The sequence below is a fragment of the Diplotaxodon limnothrissa genome, linkage group LG13, assembly GCF_057381915.1.
Source record: "Diplotaxodon limnothrissa isolate DT_005_m linkage group LG13, D_limnothrissa_male_GT1.1, whole genome shotgun sequence".
Taxonomy (NCBI): domain Eukaryota; kingdom Metazoa; phylum Chordata; class Actinopteri; order Cichliformes; family Cichlidae; genus Diplotaxodon; species Diplotaxodon limnothrissa.
The window spans coordinates 16,472,445-16,490,351 of NC_140608.1; the positions used below are offsets into that span (position 1 = coordinate 16,472,445).

Here is a 17,907-nt window from a genome sequence, read left to right on the forward strand (position 1 = left end):
ACCAGTGATTATGAATAAGAAATGAAACTGTTGATTGTGAATTTGTGCGTCTCCCCCACATTTCCTCCTTCTGTTGTGTCATTTTAAAAAAAACTTCTTGAAGTGATATATATTAAGTGAACTCTACACTGATGAGTTAGATTAGATCTGGGCTTGGTGATCAGACCAGAGCAGTGATGTGATCTTTTTGGAAGGTAAGAGTCCGAGTTTCTTCTTCTCAGTTTCTGCTTCTCAGAGTCCATGCTTACTGAGAAGAAGAGATAAATAAATTAAACAAATGCATACATAAATCATGTCAGAGACCTTTAGACTCAACCTTATCTGGACTTTTTATTGAATCTAAGGAGCAAAAAATCTTCTTCGACATCGAACTAGTGCTTCCACTTAATAATACCACCTGTACCTACAGAGTCCAGCCATGTTTGGTATTCTTGCAGACACAGACGCATATCTTTTTAATCACACTGGCATTTGGTGTTTCAAGGGATTTTATATATGAATTATTTCCTTTACCTCTGTATTATATTTAAGTCTGTGTGTGGGGTTGTTTATGTATGTATGTATTTCGGATGGTTTGTTTAAATTTATTTTTGTACATGTAACTGACCACATTTCCTAAAATGCTTTTATGTCTGCACCTCTATTTGTGACATTGGCTATCAAAAATAAAATGAATTAAATGAAAGTAAATTAAACTGAGTAAGTGAATTGGATGTCACAAGAACAATGAACAGGCTGGATTATGCCTTAAAAAAGTGACAGTGTTATGCAAAAGTTTTACAACATAAATAAACATACGTCTTTGGAGAAAAAAAAACCCTTTTTTTCTTCTTATTTTAATTATTATTATTGTGTGCTTGTTGAACTTTGCGATGTTCCATTTAACGGTAGTAGTTTTGCATGTCAGCTGCGTCTCCGGTATGTGCAGCTACGCGCAGTTGAGAGGCGTACAGCTAGAGCAGCGTCTGCTGTCAGCTCTTCAGATTGAGCACAGTTAGCTCCCTGCTTAGCAAACACTGCTCACAGACATAACTACATGGACGAGTGACGCTGTGTAACATTCTAACGCCAATTTTTCTATGAAGCTGACCGGGCCGGGAGGAGAACCAGTCAGCGGGGCATTGTTTTCAGTCCGCACTTCACTGTGAGAGGACGGCGAGAGGACTGAAATTTGAGCTAACGTTGGTTAGCCGGCTAATGTTAGCTTCCCAGCGAAATGGTGAGTAGCGTTAGCTTGACTGCGCAGCTAATGTTACCCGGTGGCAACTGTTCAGTGGGTGGCTAGCCCTGCTAAGTGTTACCGTTAGCTAAGGCACTGTCAAGGGAGACTGTTTTCAGGGGGGTGGTCTGTTAAAGTGTATTGTCTTTGCCGATTTTTTTCCTAACATTTTCTGATCCTTTTGGGGGAAAATATGTTTTGTTAGCTTCCCACCTGTAACCGAAATGAAATCCTTGCAAAGATTCTACCCTTCAGCTAGAGACCTTTGCTGCCTCACTCCTTCTAGTTATAGCATCTAAATCCTAAAGCTAAGTTACAACTTAAACAGCTGTTTATTTCCTTGTCTGTATTGGTTTGGGGTTTTAGCTGTTGGCTCTAGAAGAAACCATCGAGCCGACCGACGTCTTAAGGCCTTGTCATGTATATTTTAACAGAACTAGATGTTTAGATTTTACTTTCCCTGAGGTGTCTTACATTTTCTTAAGTGCCGGAGACATCGTCTTATCACCAATCGCCGGGTTGTTGGTCGGGGAAATATGTAATTTTGTTTTGGTGGTGTGTTTTTTGTGACAGTTTTGTGTTATTGTTACGTTTGAACAAACGTTTCAGTGGATACAGCTCGCACTGGCAGGTTGTTTGGTGTATTGACAGCAATGCTTCAGGATTTCGGTCAACGCCTTACTTAATCTTTTGTATTCTCCACGTATATAACTTTTGCTTACATACCTTGTCGGAGATGGGCTTTTGTCTAAAGACTAAACCTGATAGACCAGTTGCTGCTACAATCTCAATACCAAACTTTCAGTGCATCATAAATCCATAATGTTATCAAAGTGTACTGAAACATTTACACAGCGGGGAACTGTTTGACAGGGTAACGATGTCAAGTTTTCCATCACATTATTTTAGGTCTTGCAGCTTAGTTACCAAAAGCTTAACAAAAGCTGCAGTCACTGATTTGATCTAATTTAGTCTGGTATGAATTGCATTTGGCTGCTCGATTCATACAAACTAGTTAATCAGTTGACTTGCAAACTCAGTATGACCATAAAGTATTTATGCTAGGCTTGCAAAGGGAATTGATACCCAAAACAAACATGACCACAAAGGCAAATTTACCCGACGGTGTCCTTGTATGTCCTCTGTGTTGTGCCCAGTTAATTTGCAGGAGGGTTTTTTTTGTTGTTGTTTTGTGTTTTTAAAGCAACAGAATTCAGAAAGGGATATTAACCTTGGATCTTGTCAGGCATCTGTGTTAACCCGATCAAGTTCATGGTGGTCTTTTGTAGCTCATTTCTTTTCACTGGCATGAACAGCTATTATATCTCCCAGTGGATGATTTATTAATTTAATATATGACTAATTTAGCAAGCGTCTGCATGATTGTTTTTGCCAGCTTTATTTTGTCTCGGCTACGGCCAGAAATACTATACACCCTTGTCTTACATAAGGTCTAAAGTAGGTCTGTGTGTATTTCTAACACTACCATTTGGTAATATTGTATTTCAGGGCTATTTTGTGCAATGTTATTAATAGTATTTTCTCTTATCCTGTCATATCAATTCTATAATTGTTATGGGCTGTTAACTAATTAGGCCCAGAGGACGGCATGCCTCGTGTGCCAAATTTAGACCTTATGCCCTAATAACTTCTCTAAAAATGAACCCAACTGTTATATATTCTTAAACTCACTCTTGTGACTGCTGGTGATGTTTTCTTTTAACTGATTTGACCTTGGGTTTCTTTTTGTAAACCTAGGTGAGTCGTTTTACAGCTTTTTAGAAGTTCTCATTCAGTTTAACTCAGTTTAAATACTGCATTTTCAAGTGTAAAGGTTTTGCAATAACCTGATTGCTGGAACTGAAATGACTAATTTGATTACTTTTGCCTGCAGGCCTACAGGTGTATCCCAGATGATGTAAGGCACCTCTGCCTGTAGAGACCAAGATGACTGAAGTCCAGGCCACAGTGGAGTTCTCTGTGGAGCTCCACAAGTTTTACAATGTGGACCTGTTCCAGAGAGGGTGAGTTTTGTCTGAGTGTTTGGGAAAAGTAATTCCATGTTTTCTTCCTGGCATGAGTCTAAGATGGATTTTATCCATGACATGGATTTCCCCAGAATATATTTATCTACTTTTACAATGTGCTATGCTAAATATTGTTCAACTGTGCTGGAATGTTTTTGAAGAAACCCGAACAAGCTTTGTCTTGCAGTTTGCATTAGAGAGGATCAGGAAGTGTTCTCTGAGTGTCCCAGCCAATGTAGGACACTTGGCAATGTTGTTCAGACCTTCAGGGCACTCACAAATGCTCTTGTACAGACAGTACAGAATATGCAAATCAGTACTTGACTATACTTTTTCAGATATGTAAATCTACCGCTTTGTTTTGATAATTGTTATTACACCACAGTGATAATGGAGATAAAGACCATACTGTAAATGTATTTAAACTGTAATTTTTACAGTTTGTAAAAAGTACTCAGTAAAGAAGTTGAGTAACTTTTGAAGTCATGCAGTGAAGTATACCATGTGAATACAAATATGGAGGAGTTCCTCTTTTCTGACTCATTAAATTTGAATTTGCATCTTGATTATCATATTGCTGCTGGCGTGGTAAAATAGTTAAATGATCTACCGTTAATTGAAGCATGAGCATTGATGCTTTAGGATGCCTAAATATAGCATGCTGTGAATAACAATCAAAAATAACTTGAATAAACAAAAACAGATAAAGTTGTTTTTGCAAATGTGCTTAAATTTTGTAAAAGATAGCTGACTGTGGTACAGCAGAATAACATTTGATCTGGCACAGGTCGGCTACTTGGCTGTATTTGGTGATAATTTTAGAAACCAAATTAATTAGAGGTGGGAATCGCCCCACAATATGATATTATTACAACTTTAACATTTTACAGTTATGCAAAGTCACAGTATACGTGATTATACTATGAGTATTTCAGTAACATATGTTACTTATTAATCTGGCACAAAATGTGGAGGGGAAAAGAATCAATAACCAGGCAGCCACTTTTTTGGGGGGGCATTCAAGGGGATTGCTGTCCTATTATTACTCGTGTGACTGCGCCACTGCTTGCTCTGAATTAGGACGTAGCTTCGTCAAGCTTTGTGTCCAGTGTTGGAGGATTTTTTTTTCCCAGTTTAAAGTTATGTCGGGATGGTGGTGCATTAGATGAGCCCTCTTATTCATAATATCCCCAAAGTATTTTAATGTATTTATTAAAATACCAATATTTGGTGTCTCTAGAAATTGGTGATTGTATATTTTTGGTTGAATATATTGTTTTAACTACAGCATACTATGTATGTGCCAGACTGGATCTAAGTAGTAATGTAAAGGCAGAGCTTGAGGTCATCATGTCAGATTTAAGAGATACATTTATCATTTTTATGGGCTGAGCTCACTTAGCAGCATAGCACATATTGCTCTAAATAAACCACTTACTGGCTTTTATTGTCTTCATTTGGAAGCTTCAGTCCAACTTTCCCTTTTGACTTGAGCTGTTACTTCCTGGTCCCTAATACAATTCCTCGTGGCTCTGGGCAGGATGGTGTCCAAAGTTTCCGTCATCCTGCCAGTTTGGAATAATACACCCCATGCAGACATTCTTTTCTTTTTGTACACGTCCAGCGCTGTGCAACGTTTAATGGAAGCATAAGGAAGGAAGAAAAGTGACTTGTGTTTTTTAAGCTGCAGTTTTGATCTTTAACATCTGGAAATTATTTTTTATAACAGCACTGTAATGATATGTCCCAGTGCTGAGATAAAACTCCTGCCCAAAGCTCCTGACTCATCAGTGCTTTAAGAGCCTAGGTTTACTACATGAGTGACTGCAAAAGAAAGTGCTCATTATTCATTTATTAGAGGTGAAGTGTCCTTTTACAAGTTGAAGCACTTGTAGCTAACCTGTGCGGTTTGTTCCCCTTTTACAGCGTGTCTAATAATGTTCACCAAGCACGTAGAGCTGTCTTTCATGGATGTCTTCATTTTAGCTCTTTACTACTAGTGGGCTTTTAAAGGTTTAAAAACCTGAATCGTTTTTGCTGAACTGAGCAGTCGTTGTTATATTTCCGGCCTGCTTATAGAATAAAATGTCTGGGTGTTCATCAGACGTTAATGAAGGTGGTCTCTGCCTGTGCAGCAAGGCTATCAAAACTTGTCGTGTGCAGGGGAGGTTGTCAAATGTCATCTTTATCAGGGAAAGAGGTAAAAGATTTCTATGTATTTACAGGTTCTACCAGCTGCGTGCCAGTCTTAAGGTGCCACCCCGCGTCCCACACAAGGTTGAGGCCAGTCTACTTCACCCAGGAGGTAAGTTCTTTAAAATGTGGTATGTAAATGATGAATGATAACATCATGCAGAATACTAAAGACAAAGTGTGATTGATTGGGAAGCAAAATGTGGTCTGTAATGTCTCTGTCATGAAAAGGCAATATTTTATTAATACATTTGCCTAATTTGATATAGTAACTAAAATATGTATTCAAAAGTTGCATTAATATTGGTAAACCCGAAGCAGTGACTGTTCTCAGATTTTTCCTAATTAAAGCCATTAAATAAGGCTTTGGTAGCCTGCAGTATGCATTAAGTAGTACATGGCTAATTTTCATATCAGAGGGCTCGATTTATACCTGTAACTATATAGGTGATGTTGATTAACTTTTGCTAAAAAGTCAGGTAGACTTGGTGTATGTTATACCATTTTTATTCTCAGTGTTTATCTAAGGTTTTGTTTATCTGCCTTAGAAAATGTAACTGTTGTTTAATACAAAACATTTGTGTCAGACATATAGGGTCCTCGGTAGGGGATAGGTGTTTTGATTTCAGTTTTATCTTTATTTTGTAAAATTGTTGTTAGGACCAAATCTGCCACTGCAACTACAGACATAAGATATATCTTGTGACATAATTTACAATGTAGATTGTAGAGATACCATTACATGCATGGTGTTAGTGTTTCTAACGATAATAGAAACACTATTATCTTTAGAAATAGTAATGTTAGGGCAGGATAGGTTATAATTCTTTAATGATAATTTTTCATGGACCCGCAATTAATCATCATAGTTTTGTCTAGGCTCTGATCTGGCGTTTCCTGCATCAGTCCAAGATGACGTCATCTGCAGCAAAACGTTCCAGATCCTGTATAAAAATGAAGAGGTTGTTGTCAATGATGTCCTGCTCTTCAAAGTGATGATGCTGCTTGATGAAAAGAGGGTACGTTTAGAAAATAAATATGTTGTTTTTACTTATACAAGGCATTTATTTATTACAGTGTATTTGCCAATACGTCACATGAAGCAGAACCGGCTGTTGCACAGCTAAATATAGTCGGCGTTAAAGGTTTCTTGTTTTTCTGTATCGGATACTGTTGTGTCTGTGGTTTATGAAACTGAGAGCGAGTCCTCCATACAAACATCTACCATCTGGAGTTGCGCTTCCCTATTCTGTGTTTCAGGAAAGGGGGAAAAAAAGCAGCTGAAATGTGGATGTTGAGTAAGATTTCTTTCTTCTTTTTTTCCCTCCCTGCAGAGAGGAAAATCAAAATAAATGTGCAACAAACATGCAAAGAGGTTGTAATAAAACATTTTTAACAAATTTTGTCAATTTTGTCTTGTTAATTTAATATGCATTTATATTAAAGAAATTGTCTTAACGGGCAAAAACATTTTTGTCATATTAGGAATCATAGACTCATTGTCCTAACTATAAAGTAAAATCTAAAGAGTTAGTGTGGAACATGTTTTTGGTAGAAATGCTGGGTAATTCCTCCTTCAGACACAGGAGCACAATTTGGAAGTCCAGATGCTGCCTTCAGCCAAAAGCAGTACAGTATGAGCATGATGCGTCTGCAGAATATCACAGAAATGGAGACAAAGAGATTTTTCTTTCTTACTCACCCAAAGCAGTGCAGCTGTCAGAATGAATGTCTTCTCTGAAATTGCTTCTAACTTATTTGTGCCACTTTGCTTTTCCAGTGAATAAACAGATATGTGGAGTTTAGTGCATTCTGTTAGAACAGCAGAAACTGTTTTGACACCTGGTGTGCTCTTGGGGCATAGGTCAAACAAACAAACGGTTTCAAAATGTATTAGACTTATTAGAGTTGATACCATCAAATTACAAAAAAACATCTTGGTAGCTTCAAATCAGCCCGGCACATGTTGCTTTTTGCACGCAGGCTTTGAAGTTCACTATTTAACCACCAATTACTGTTTTTCATTCTCTTCAGGTAGAAGAGTCCCTCAATGATATGGATTTCCAGCTCTTGTTGGATTTATATTTCACAGATGGTGATTACACGTAGGTGTTGAAATATTTCGTGTGCATTATACAGTGTTTTATAATTTTGATATTTGCATCTCTTATGCAAATAAGGCACTTCTAAGGTTCTTTATTATATAATTTATGCAGGCCAGATGATCCAAACTCTCTACAGAATATCAGTGGTCGCACACTTCGTTTGCACTTTAGCCTTCAGCGAGGCATCCACCAACACATCAATGTCATGTTTGACTACTTCCACCTGTCTGTCATCTCGGTAGCCATCCATGCCTCCCTTGTGGCACTACATCAGCCCCTTATCAGGTCAGACAAGGGGTGATTTACCTTACTGAAAATTCAAGCACAGCTCTTGAAGCTCTTACATGATTTTATGATGTCATTTGGCTTTGCTGTATGCAGCAAACTTCAACATAATGCCTTTTTAAAATTGTTTTTAAACATGCCACAAGATTGTCTGTTTGAAGCAGTTAAGATAACTTATGACTTTGGGTTAGAATTAAATATAAAGTAGTCAAAAGCTTACTAAAATCTTGTGGTGACTGCATGAGTTTGACTTCAGCGTCTCTTTTCCTAGTTTACCTCGACCCGTCAAATCTACATGGCTTAACCGCAATGCTCCAGCACAGAGCAAAGACTCAGTCATCCCACCTCTGGAGAATGTCGTGTTTGGCAGCACTTATGTCAAGCAAGTATCGCCAGATGTAAGTGGTCTTGTCTTATAGCAAACCAAATGTATCTGGAAATATTTTCTTTATTTGTAGATGATTGTGCACCTCAGAGTTGATCTAAAAGATGCCTTTTTTTTGTATTGTGTTGTTCCACAAATAGTACAAAGACTGCATTAAGTGAAGTAAAAAATGACTGCAATCTAGTACTCAGTGTGCAATATGTTGTGGAACCCTAGTTATATTCTTATAAGGAAGAAAATGTAGACTTTGATTATTATGTTGACACAGTGGTGAATTTCACAGCTCTACACATCAGTCTACACTTGCAGTTCCCCTCATCACTCCACTAATATGCAGCATGGGGATAACCCATCGACACATTTGACAACAAGGTGTACAGCAGCCACTGTAAAGTAACTATTATAAGGAAAACAAATGCCTGGAAGTAACTCAGAATAATCTGTTATGATTCATAGTGCTCTGTGGAGGTACTGTAACACCAGAGTAATGAGGCATTTTTAAATCATTTTCTTTCTAGAATAATTCTTTGAGGATGTTATACATCAGTCAAATGCTCTACCAACCCTAAAAACAGGTGCCTCTAAATTCTCTTCATGGGCACTTTTTTGAGTAGTAAAACTTGAAATAGAGGCAACAAATGTATATTTTTCCCCCCTATGTCCAAGAGTTTCTGTTTTGGCAGTGGCTAATGAGCGAATTATCTACAATGTTAAGGTAATAATAATGTTCACAGAGTTGTTGTTTTTTTGTTTTTTTTATAGCATTTTCTTTCCCATTTTTGTTCCTCAGGGCAGGACATTCTTGGTATCTGACCAGTGTCTGCAGCATGCCTTCACTCTGCACCATAACCTTTGCTCCAATCTCCTAATAGCCTACCAGGGCCTCTTTGGTTACTTCACCTCCATTACTAAGGACCTGCCCTCCTCTCATCGTATGGAATTAGGTATGCAGCATTGTGCATTAATATCAGCATCAACAGTGTTGTTACTGCAAGCTGTAAAGCAATGCATTATCCCTAAATACAAGACTTAATTAAATAAGAATTTATATTTATTTTTGCACTCTTTTTAAACTTATAGCCTCTGAGGAAAAAAAACATTTTCTCAGAGTTACGCACAATTAAATATAATACTTATAGCTTCTTAATCATTGTTTTTGCAATCAGTGGACTGTCATTGTTTTGTTTTTCTTTTGTGTTTGCTGTGTCCAAATTTATTGTGAGGCCATATCATTTCACTTGATCCTTACACATTATCACATTAAGCCCTTTAAACTGACTGCACAAGCAGCTTACTGAGTTGTTTTAGAGATCTAATCAGGTGATCTTAGTTCATTATACTTACAACACTTGCTTCCAGTAGGGAAGTCTGGTAACCAGTAGATTAAAGCCAGACACAACTCACTGTTGTAATTATGGCTTGGGAAACCCAATCCACACAACTGGCAGATAGTAACCCATCCTAGGGGAAAAAATAATGAAAAAGGTTAAACATGACTATATGTGCAATTTTACTAGCCAAGCCCAGCATGCAAGTCCTTTATGAGCGAGTACTCAGAAGACCCTATCCCCGAAGTCAAAGGCACGTCTACATAGGTATGTCCCAAAGTACTGTACCTCAACTCCGCTTGCTTTTTTCCCGCTTTTTTTTTTCTTTTCACTTCACTTTCCTCCTTGTTGAAAACACCATGGCCTCTGTATAACCCACTCTTTAGAAGCAAAATAAGCTACTGTAACCTTTTTAATTTCTGTATACTCATCCTTTCGTTCCACCTTAATAACCAGGCTTTGGACGAAGAGTTTCATAACACATTTAAAAATACTTTCTTATACTTTTCTCTGATAAAACTTTCTTAATGTGGTCGGATTACAAGGTCAGAAGATTTCTGTATGATTAAATAACTTGTTGAATTTGCTTCCTCAGAACAACTTGACTTAGAGGCCCGTCTGACTGAGTTATGTGAACAAGTCAAGGTAAGGCCTGTTCATTTCTGTTGTGTGTGTGGGGTATTTTGTTTTTTTGTGGGGTTTTTTTTTTTGGGGGGGGGGTTGCATAGAAAGCTTTATTTGCTGTAGGATGGGAATCTTTTGTTATACCAAATGGCTCAAGGTGTGTCAGCAAATTATTAAGATACCATTGCGTCTGTGGCATTTGTGAGCAGGCATTGTGTTGCTTCTGAGTTGATTGAATAGCATTTGAAACTGAAAGTATTTCATATTTATGTAGATCAGATAACCAGTCTTTTGCAGTTTGCTCCCTCAAATCCGGCCCAGATAGTTGTGCCCTCTCTGCATTAAAAGTAATAGAGCATGTTTTGTACGTTTTGTGAGCTTTTTGAGTATATTGTGATTGTACATTTTGAAACTTGCTTTTAGTTTATTGCTAACTTGAGCCCCCTGATGGTTGACTTGTATGTTTGTACTTATAGCAAAAAGCAGAGTCACCTGATGAGCTGGCAGAACTAGTTAATATGAACCTGGCTCAACTCTGCTCTCTGCTCATGGCTCTCTGGGGACAATTCCTAGAGGTTGTGTCCCTGCAGGAGCATGTTGCAGCCATACTAGCTGTGGAGCATCATACACTAAGAGTGAGTTCAACTTTTTAAACCTACTAAACATTTTGCTAGATATCTGCTAGTGGTGATAATCTTTACTGTTTTGATCCAGAACTATTCTCTTACCTCCACAGTATAGACTGAATTCTTATTTTATACTGTTATTACAGGTCAGGCGGTTTGCTGAGGCTTTCTTTTGTCTTGAACATCCAAGACAATCCGCACTGGCATATCAGGAGTTACAGTAAGTCAAGTTGGCATGCGTGCCTTGATTGTGAAATGTAGCATTCCTTTTATCAGGCCTGGACCAGTACTTACTTGCCTGACATACTATAACTTTTCTCTATTTGAGTTGTTGTCTGCTTTTCTTTTTCTTTTTCTTTCTGCTCCCTCCTTCAGTGCTCACAGTCACCAACAGATGACTAATGCGGTCAAAAGCTCCAGCTACTTCTTGTCTTTGCCTCCACTTCCAGTGGAATGTGCTGACCTGGATGGTGATGTTAGCTCACTACCAATCATCTTTGAGGATAGATACCTGGACTCTATCACTGAAGGTCAGTAAAATTGTTTTGATTATTTTGTTTAATTAGGTATGTTTCTGATTTTTAAATATATTTATATTTTTGTTTTGTGTCCTTTTGGGGCTTTTTTTTTTGTTGTTTTTTGGTTTAACTTGGTTGAATCTTGAAGATCGGGATGGACCCTGGCTGGGCATGCACAATACAAGGACTGGCTCAGCTTCTGCTAAAACAGACAAGCCTAATGCAAAGGACCTCAGTGCAGCAGCCAGCCCAATACCTGAGTCACGATGTGCCCCTGTGGATAACCCCTGGCCTGACAACTGTGATCCACCACCTAAGTCCAAAGGCAAGTCAGTCAAACTGAAGAAAAATTCAAAGGCTGAAAACTCTAAGAAGCTGATTAGACAAGGCTCTAAAGACTCTGTGGTTTTGGTGGGCTATAAGAACCTCAAAGCTCCCTATGGTGCCAGCAGCTCAAAGTACAAAGAAGGGGAAGTTGCCCTTAACCAAGCTGAGGAACAAGGTACTTTACTGGGGGACACAACTAGTCATTTAAGGACTAATGCCAGTTCTGTTTTCGACTCTGTTGTCACATCAGTACATTCTGGAAACCGTGCTGATGATGCTGTTGTGGACAATAATGTAACTAATGCTGCTTGTCAGAAAGGTATTTTTACAAATCCTACAATCTTGGACACTCAGAGTAATCCCCAGGCGGGTACTGGGGCTGTTGCTACATGTAACCAACCGATTCCAAAAGACAAACAAGACCACAGTGGCCAAAAGATGCCACAATGGTCTGCTGGACTAAAACAAAATGAGGTGGAAGGAAGTAACAAGGACCCATACCAACATGATAAAGTAATGGCTCTACCATGTCAGGCTGAAGGAAGAGTCAACAGTAATATTCCTGAGATTACCCAGACAGACCTCTGTTACTCACAACAGTCTTTTGTGGAATCTGTATTTGAAAGGCCAAGTAAAGAGACAGCGCAGCGCAGCCAGTCCTGTGTAGTCTCAGTACAGGTAAAGAGTGATTGTATCCGACTAACAGACGGAGGAGCCCCCAGTGCTTCATCTCGCCTCTCAGACTCAGGCATTGAAAGTGAGCCCAGCTCCTTTGCCACTCAGCTTGTTCTAGGACAAAACACCTGTGCTGGCGTATGTGTTGGGGAATCAGGTGTTGCTGTGGCCCCACAGCCTGAGAGGGCCCTCCAGAGTTCTGCACCACGACCTGTTCAGCATAGCACAGTGCAGAAGCCTGGAGGGGCTGGAGAAATTCTGTACCCAGAAAGCATCAGCGCTGTCAGTGGAGTCCAGTCATCTCTCACTTCCATCAACTCCTTGCCTTCAGATGATGAAGGTGAAGGCTCCTCTAGGGCCTCCAGTGGAGCTGAAGTCCGTGGCAGGAAATCGAGCATCTTGGTGCAGGAGCAGAGTTTAGTCTTTTCTGGAGATATCAGCGGACGGCCTGATGCTGCCTGCAAACCTGACACTGTTACAGGGGATTCCCAACTTGGAAAGCCTTCTTTGGATTTGGAAACAGACCCCAAATTAATATGTATTTCTGACTTGGGACTACAGGAAGCAGCCAGCTCTGGATATAAGGAGTCCCGTAGTGAACCTCATACAGCCTGCCCTTCCAGTAACTCTGCCACCACCAGTAGCACTGACCTGGTAAAACGTGGAATGGTTGAAAACTACTTCGGCTCATGCTCTAGCACAGATGTGTCTGAGATCAGCCCTATAGAAACATCTGCTATCACACTGGGAATTCAGGCAGGACCACAGGTTGAGGAGGATGAGGATGAGACGGAGCATGAGATGATAGAGAATGGTTACTATGAGGAAGGTGACGGCTACGCTTTTGTGAATGGTGTTGCTGATGATGAGCAGGTTGGGGATGCAGCTGCTCAAGAGACAAATCTTTCATTTGAACAACTTGGCATTGGCTACCTCCATGAAACAAAAGATTTATCAAAAGCTCCGATCTGCTCAAACATAACCGCCAGCAGTGTTGGATATAGCTTCGGAAGACCTCCTTATTCAGCCACTTCCCTTTCTTCAAGCTTGCAGTGGTATGAGTGCGCACCCACACCACAGATGAAAGCGTGAGTCATCTTTTTTTCTTTTTTCTTTTTAAAATATCACTTAATGTCTTCAGGCACACACTTGTCAAATTTCACACGTTACAGATAAATATTCATCCACCTGTGGCTTTTGGGGGTTTTTTTTGTGCAGGTTTATTAAGGCCAAGGAAGAAATGAAGCAGCTAAAGCTTCCTGGGTTCTTGTACAGCGAGGTGCCTGAGCTGGCATCCACTGTGCCCTATTTCAGCATGGAGGAAGATGAAAGCTGTGAAGAAGGCATCCATCTCATAGTCTGTGTCCATGGCCTGGATGGTAAGAAAAAGTTCTGAGAGTTGCTTTTGAAATCAGTTTGCTTTTTTATTAAAAAATTAATGGATGCATTTTGTTCCCTTTATTGCTGCAGGTAACAGTGCAGACCTCAGACTTGTGAAGACCTACCTGGAGCTTGGACTGCCTGGTGCTCGTATAGACTTTCTAATGTCGGAGAGGAATCAGGTATAGATATGAAAATAAACCTGGAAAATGTTTTTTTGGGGTTTTTTGCGTTGTTTATTTAATACTATTTTTATCTGCAGAATGACACCTTTGCTGACTTTGAGTCAATGACGGACCGACTGCTGGATGAAATAGTCCAGTACATTCAGATATACAACCTTACAGTGTCAAAGATAAGGTAATGCATTCTGTTAATCCAAATCTAATATCATAACATAATTATTAAGAAATTGCTTGTATTTTATTGAACTTAGATTTAAGTTGGTGATTCAGTTAACTGATTTCCAAAAGCATGTCTAATGCTGTTAAAGTATGTCAGTGAAAGTGTTCCATTTTAATGTTGTTTGCTGTCTTTACATTTTTATTTTTTTATTTTTTATCGATGTATCCTTTGCAGCTTTGTCGGTCATTCGCTGGGAAACCTCATAGTCCGCTCAGTGCTGACCAGACCCAGGTTTAAATGTTACCTGAACAAGCTACACACTTTTCTTTCCCTTTCCGGGCCTCACCTGGGGACACTATACAACAGCTCTGCTCTGGTGAATACAGGTGAACGTCAGAAGAGTTGACTGTATTTTCAGAGATTCCATATTTTAGTCAGCTTATTGGTAGCTGATGTTTTCTGTTTATTTATTTTTGTGTGTGTGTTTTGTCTCTTTTGTCATAGTGATGGATCCTGTTAAATAACTAATATAACTTCGTTTTTAGGCCTTTGGTTCATGCAGAAGTGGAAAAAGTCTGGGTCACTTTTGCAGCTGACATGTCGTGATCACTCTGATCCTCGCCAAACTTTCCTCTATAAGCTCAGCAAGAAATCTGGTAAGCTTTTTTTTTTTTTTTTTTTTTTTTTTTTCTCTTTTAATTTAATTAATTTAATTTTTTTAAATTTAAACCAGATGTGTTTTCGCTTGTATATTTGGAAGATCAGATTTATATATATATATATATATATAAACCTTATACTCATACACCTTTCTAGGTTTGCAGTTTTTCAAGAATGTGGTGCTAGTGGGGTCACTGCAGGATCGCTATGTTCCCTATCATTCTGCTCGAATAGAAATGTGCAAAACTGCATTAAAGGACAAACAAACAGGTGGGTTGAAACTAGATCCTTGCTATGTGACTTGCAAGTTCAAGATGTCTGGTAAATGCAGAAGAAAAGTAAGAAAGCCTGAAAAGCTGAGACTTAAAGGCTCAGACAATTACACTGCACACTTATTGTTCAACCATGTAGTGTAGTTTCCCTCGAATGTGTGACCTTCAGTTCCGGTTGTGTGTTTAGACAGTGACTAAACTATTTTTGGCCTTTTTTCTTTTTTTTCTCTCAAATGATTTCTCCTTTCTTCCTCATTTTCAGAATTTTTTACATCCTTTTTCCTTTTATGTCTTTTTTGTACATAAAGAAATAAAGAATAAATTATGATTTCTAATTGATGTTGGCAAACTAATGCTAATCTATACACTGCTCAAAAATTAAAGGAACACTAATCAGAGCATCAAGTCACTTAAACTTCTGTGGCATTGATATTGATCTGGTCAGCTAACTAGCGGGGGGGGGGGTTGTTAATCAGTTTCAGCTGCTTTGGTGTTGACAACAAATTAACAGGTGCCCCAGAGGGCTAACAATGAGACAACCCCTAAAAGGGAGTGTTTTTAAATTTTAAAGATGAGGAGAGACATTTTTTTCCCTCTTCTTTTCTGACTTTTTTTTTCCTACCATTTTTTTTTTTTGCGTTTGGTTAGGGTCAGTGTCACTACTGGTAGCATGAGGATACAGATGTTAGTCCAAATCCTCTTATAAGGTACATCAATATGTGCCATTGCCGGAAGGTTTGCTGTCTCTTCCAACACAGTCTCGAGAGCATAGAGGAGATTCCAGGAAATGGCTACTCTTGGAGAGCTGGACAAGGTCTTATAAGGTCCTTAATCCATCAGCAGGATTTGTATCGGTTTCTTTGTGCAAAGAGGAACTGGATGAACACTGGCAGAGCCCTACAAAATACCTAAAGCAGGCCACTGGGATGAATGTCCGATGCTGCGTGGTTGCACCTTAGACTGTCCAAGAGCTCAGGGATGCACCGGTCCAGTTTTAGAAGAGGATCCCCCAGGACATCATCTGTCATCTTAATAGGAGCACGACTCGACATTGCCAGACATGAATAACAACATAATTGGGAAATACAAACTACTTGAGTACCATTTTTGAGTTGCTCTAATTAAATTCTGGCAAATAGACTAGTCTGCTGCATTGTTTTGTTTTGTTTGTTTTAGTTTAAGTTCCAGGGGGTCCATGAACTCAACCCAGATTTCATTTACATCGAATAATGTGACATCCTTTCACAATACCTGGTCCATATCAGTATAGATATCAGAAAGATTTTTTTCCCCATTGTGATCTGAAAAGTTCCGGGTTTGTTTTTTTTGTTTTTTTTTGTTGTTGTTTATTTCCTGGGTTTTTTTGAGCAGTGTATGATTCTACACTATGATTCTCCTGTCTTTTTAAAAGTAAATGACTATAACCAACCTCTTTGGTCTTGCTTACACCAGGTCCTGTGTACGCTGAGATGATTGAAAACTTGCTGCTGCCAGTGCTTCAGAACAAAGACTGCAATCTAGTGCGATATGATGTCATTCACGCCCTGCCCAACACAGCCAACTCCCTTATCGGCCGGGCTGCTCACATCGCCGTCCTCGACTCTGAGATCTTCCTGGAGAAGTTCTTCCTTGTTGCAGGCCTCAAGTTCTTTCAGTAGAACTGCGACAGATTCAGACATTTGGCTGGACAAGAGGAATGTGGAGCGTATACCTCAACGCAGCTAAATTTTATTCTGATTATAGTATCTGGATTATCTCTTTGTTTTTAAATGCATATAACTTTTTTTAAATTATCATTCATATAAGGAAAATTGTGGTTTCTGTCTGATGATGTTGGAATCAGTGGTTATGGATCTTGTTATTTTTATTTTTCTACTACTTCCTTTTTTTCTTTTTTTTTTCTTTGGAGGGGTGGTTAAATTATTTCCCCTCCTCATATGCTATATTTTCAGTGTTATTTATGTGCTTTGTTTTTACTTAAAACATTGTTTTACTCCCAAGTTATTCAGTTAATTTTAGATGCTGAACTGGAAATGTAGCTGCTACAAAAAAGAAATGGCTGTTTTGGTGAGCTGACCCAAGTCAATTCTGCACGTACTGTCCTCACCATTGCAAATGATTTTTTTTCCACCAAATTTAAGAGACACTGCATTGATTTGCACCACAACTACATTTTACAAGCTTTTGTACTGAAAATGGTCATTTGTACAAGTTACTTTTTTTATCAACAATTTTCCATCATTTTTAATGGCAAAGATTGCATTTGAAATAGGATTGTTTCTCAGCCTTGGCTTTGGTTGAAATCTTTATGCTGTCTCTAACAGTTACAGCATTCTGCACATTTGCCCAGCCTGGCGTTGGGAGCGTAAAGCTTTGCCGACAACATGACATTTGATTACGGGGTTTTAAGCAATGATCATGATTCAGGAAACGCACGTGTTGGTAATATGAACCTTTTATCGAAAGCACTTGGTTAATCATTTGGTGATTATTTATGTTTAAACTGGAAATGTTGGTTGAAACTGAGAAATGTTTCTTGGACAGTTGTTTATATATCATCATAATGTAACATTAAATATGCATACTATGAAGTATGTATACGACTTGTCTTTTTTTCTGGAGTTCATTTCAGGAATTGGGAGCGTTGTCACTCCTAAGCATTTGGTGCATGTAGGCAAAATCTCTGAAATGTCAATCAGTAAGTAATACATCCTTATCTGCTAAATTTGATTAAGAGTAGGGTTGTGTAGCATATTATTTTAATTTTAACCTTTATGTGCAACTTGTTCTTTTTCGATTGTGTTCATTGATCGTATTCAATGCAGTGCCAGCAATTAGCCTGCAGATGGCGGTGTCGTCGCAGTTTGACGTGTCTATAGAGGTTCTTGTGTAGTGTTTTGATCCACAGGTTGTGTGCCTTGATCTGAAACTTACAAGT

The 17,907-nt window shown here is 38.8% G+C and overlaps 1 protein-coding gene across 1 annotated transcript; it reads left to right on the forward strand.

Annotated features, from left to right (window-relative positions):
- The first annotated feature begins 957 nt into the window (after positions 1-957).
- fam135a (family with sequence similarity 135 member A) lies at positions 958-17,428 on the forward strand. Its single transcript, XM_085368761.1, has 21 exons — positions 958-1,219; positions 3,114-3,243; positions 5,472-5,551; positions 6,319-6,458; positions 7,474-7,544; positions 7,656-7,829; positions 8,101-8,227; positions 9,005-9,158; positions 9,732-9,809; positions 10,138-10,187; positions 10,643-10,801; positions 10,939-11,012; positions 11,168-11,322; positions 11,459-13,400; positions 13,531-13,691; positions 13,783-13,874; positions 13,955-14,052; positions 14,272-14,423; positions 14,583-14,693; positions 14,854-14,967; positions 16,422-17,428. The coding sequence occupies exons 2-21, from the start codon at positions 3,167-3,169 to the stop codon at positions 16,625-16,627; spliced, it is 4,215 nt and encodes a 1,404-aa protein (XP_085224887.1). The 5' UTR covers positions 958-1,219; positions 3,114-3,166; the 3' UTR covers positions 16,628-17,428.
- Positions 17,429-17,907: the final 479 nt, after the last annotated feature.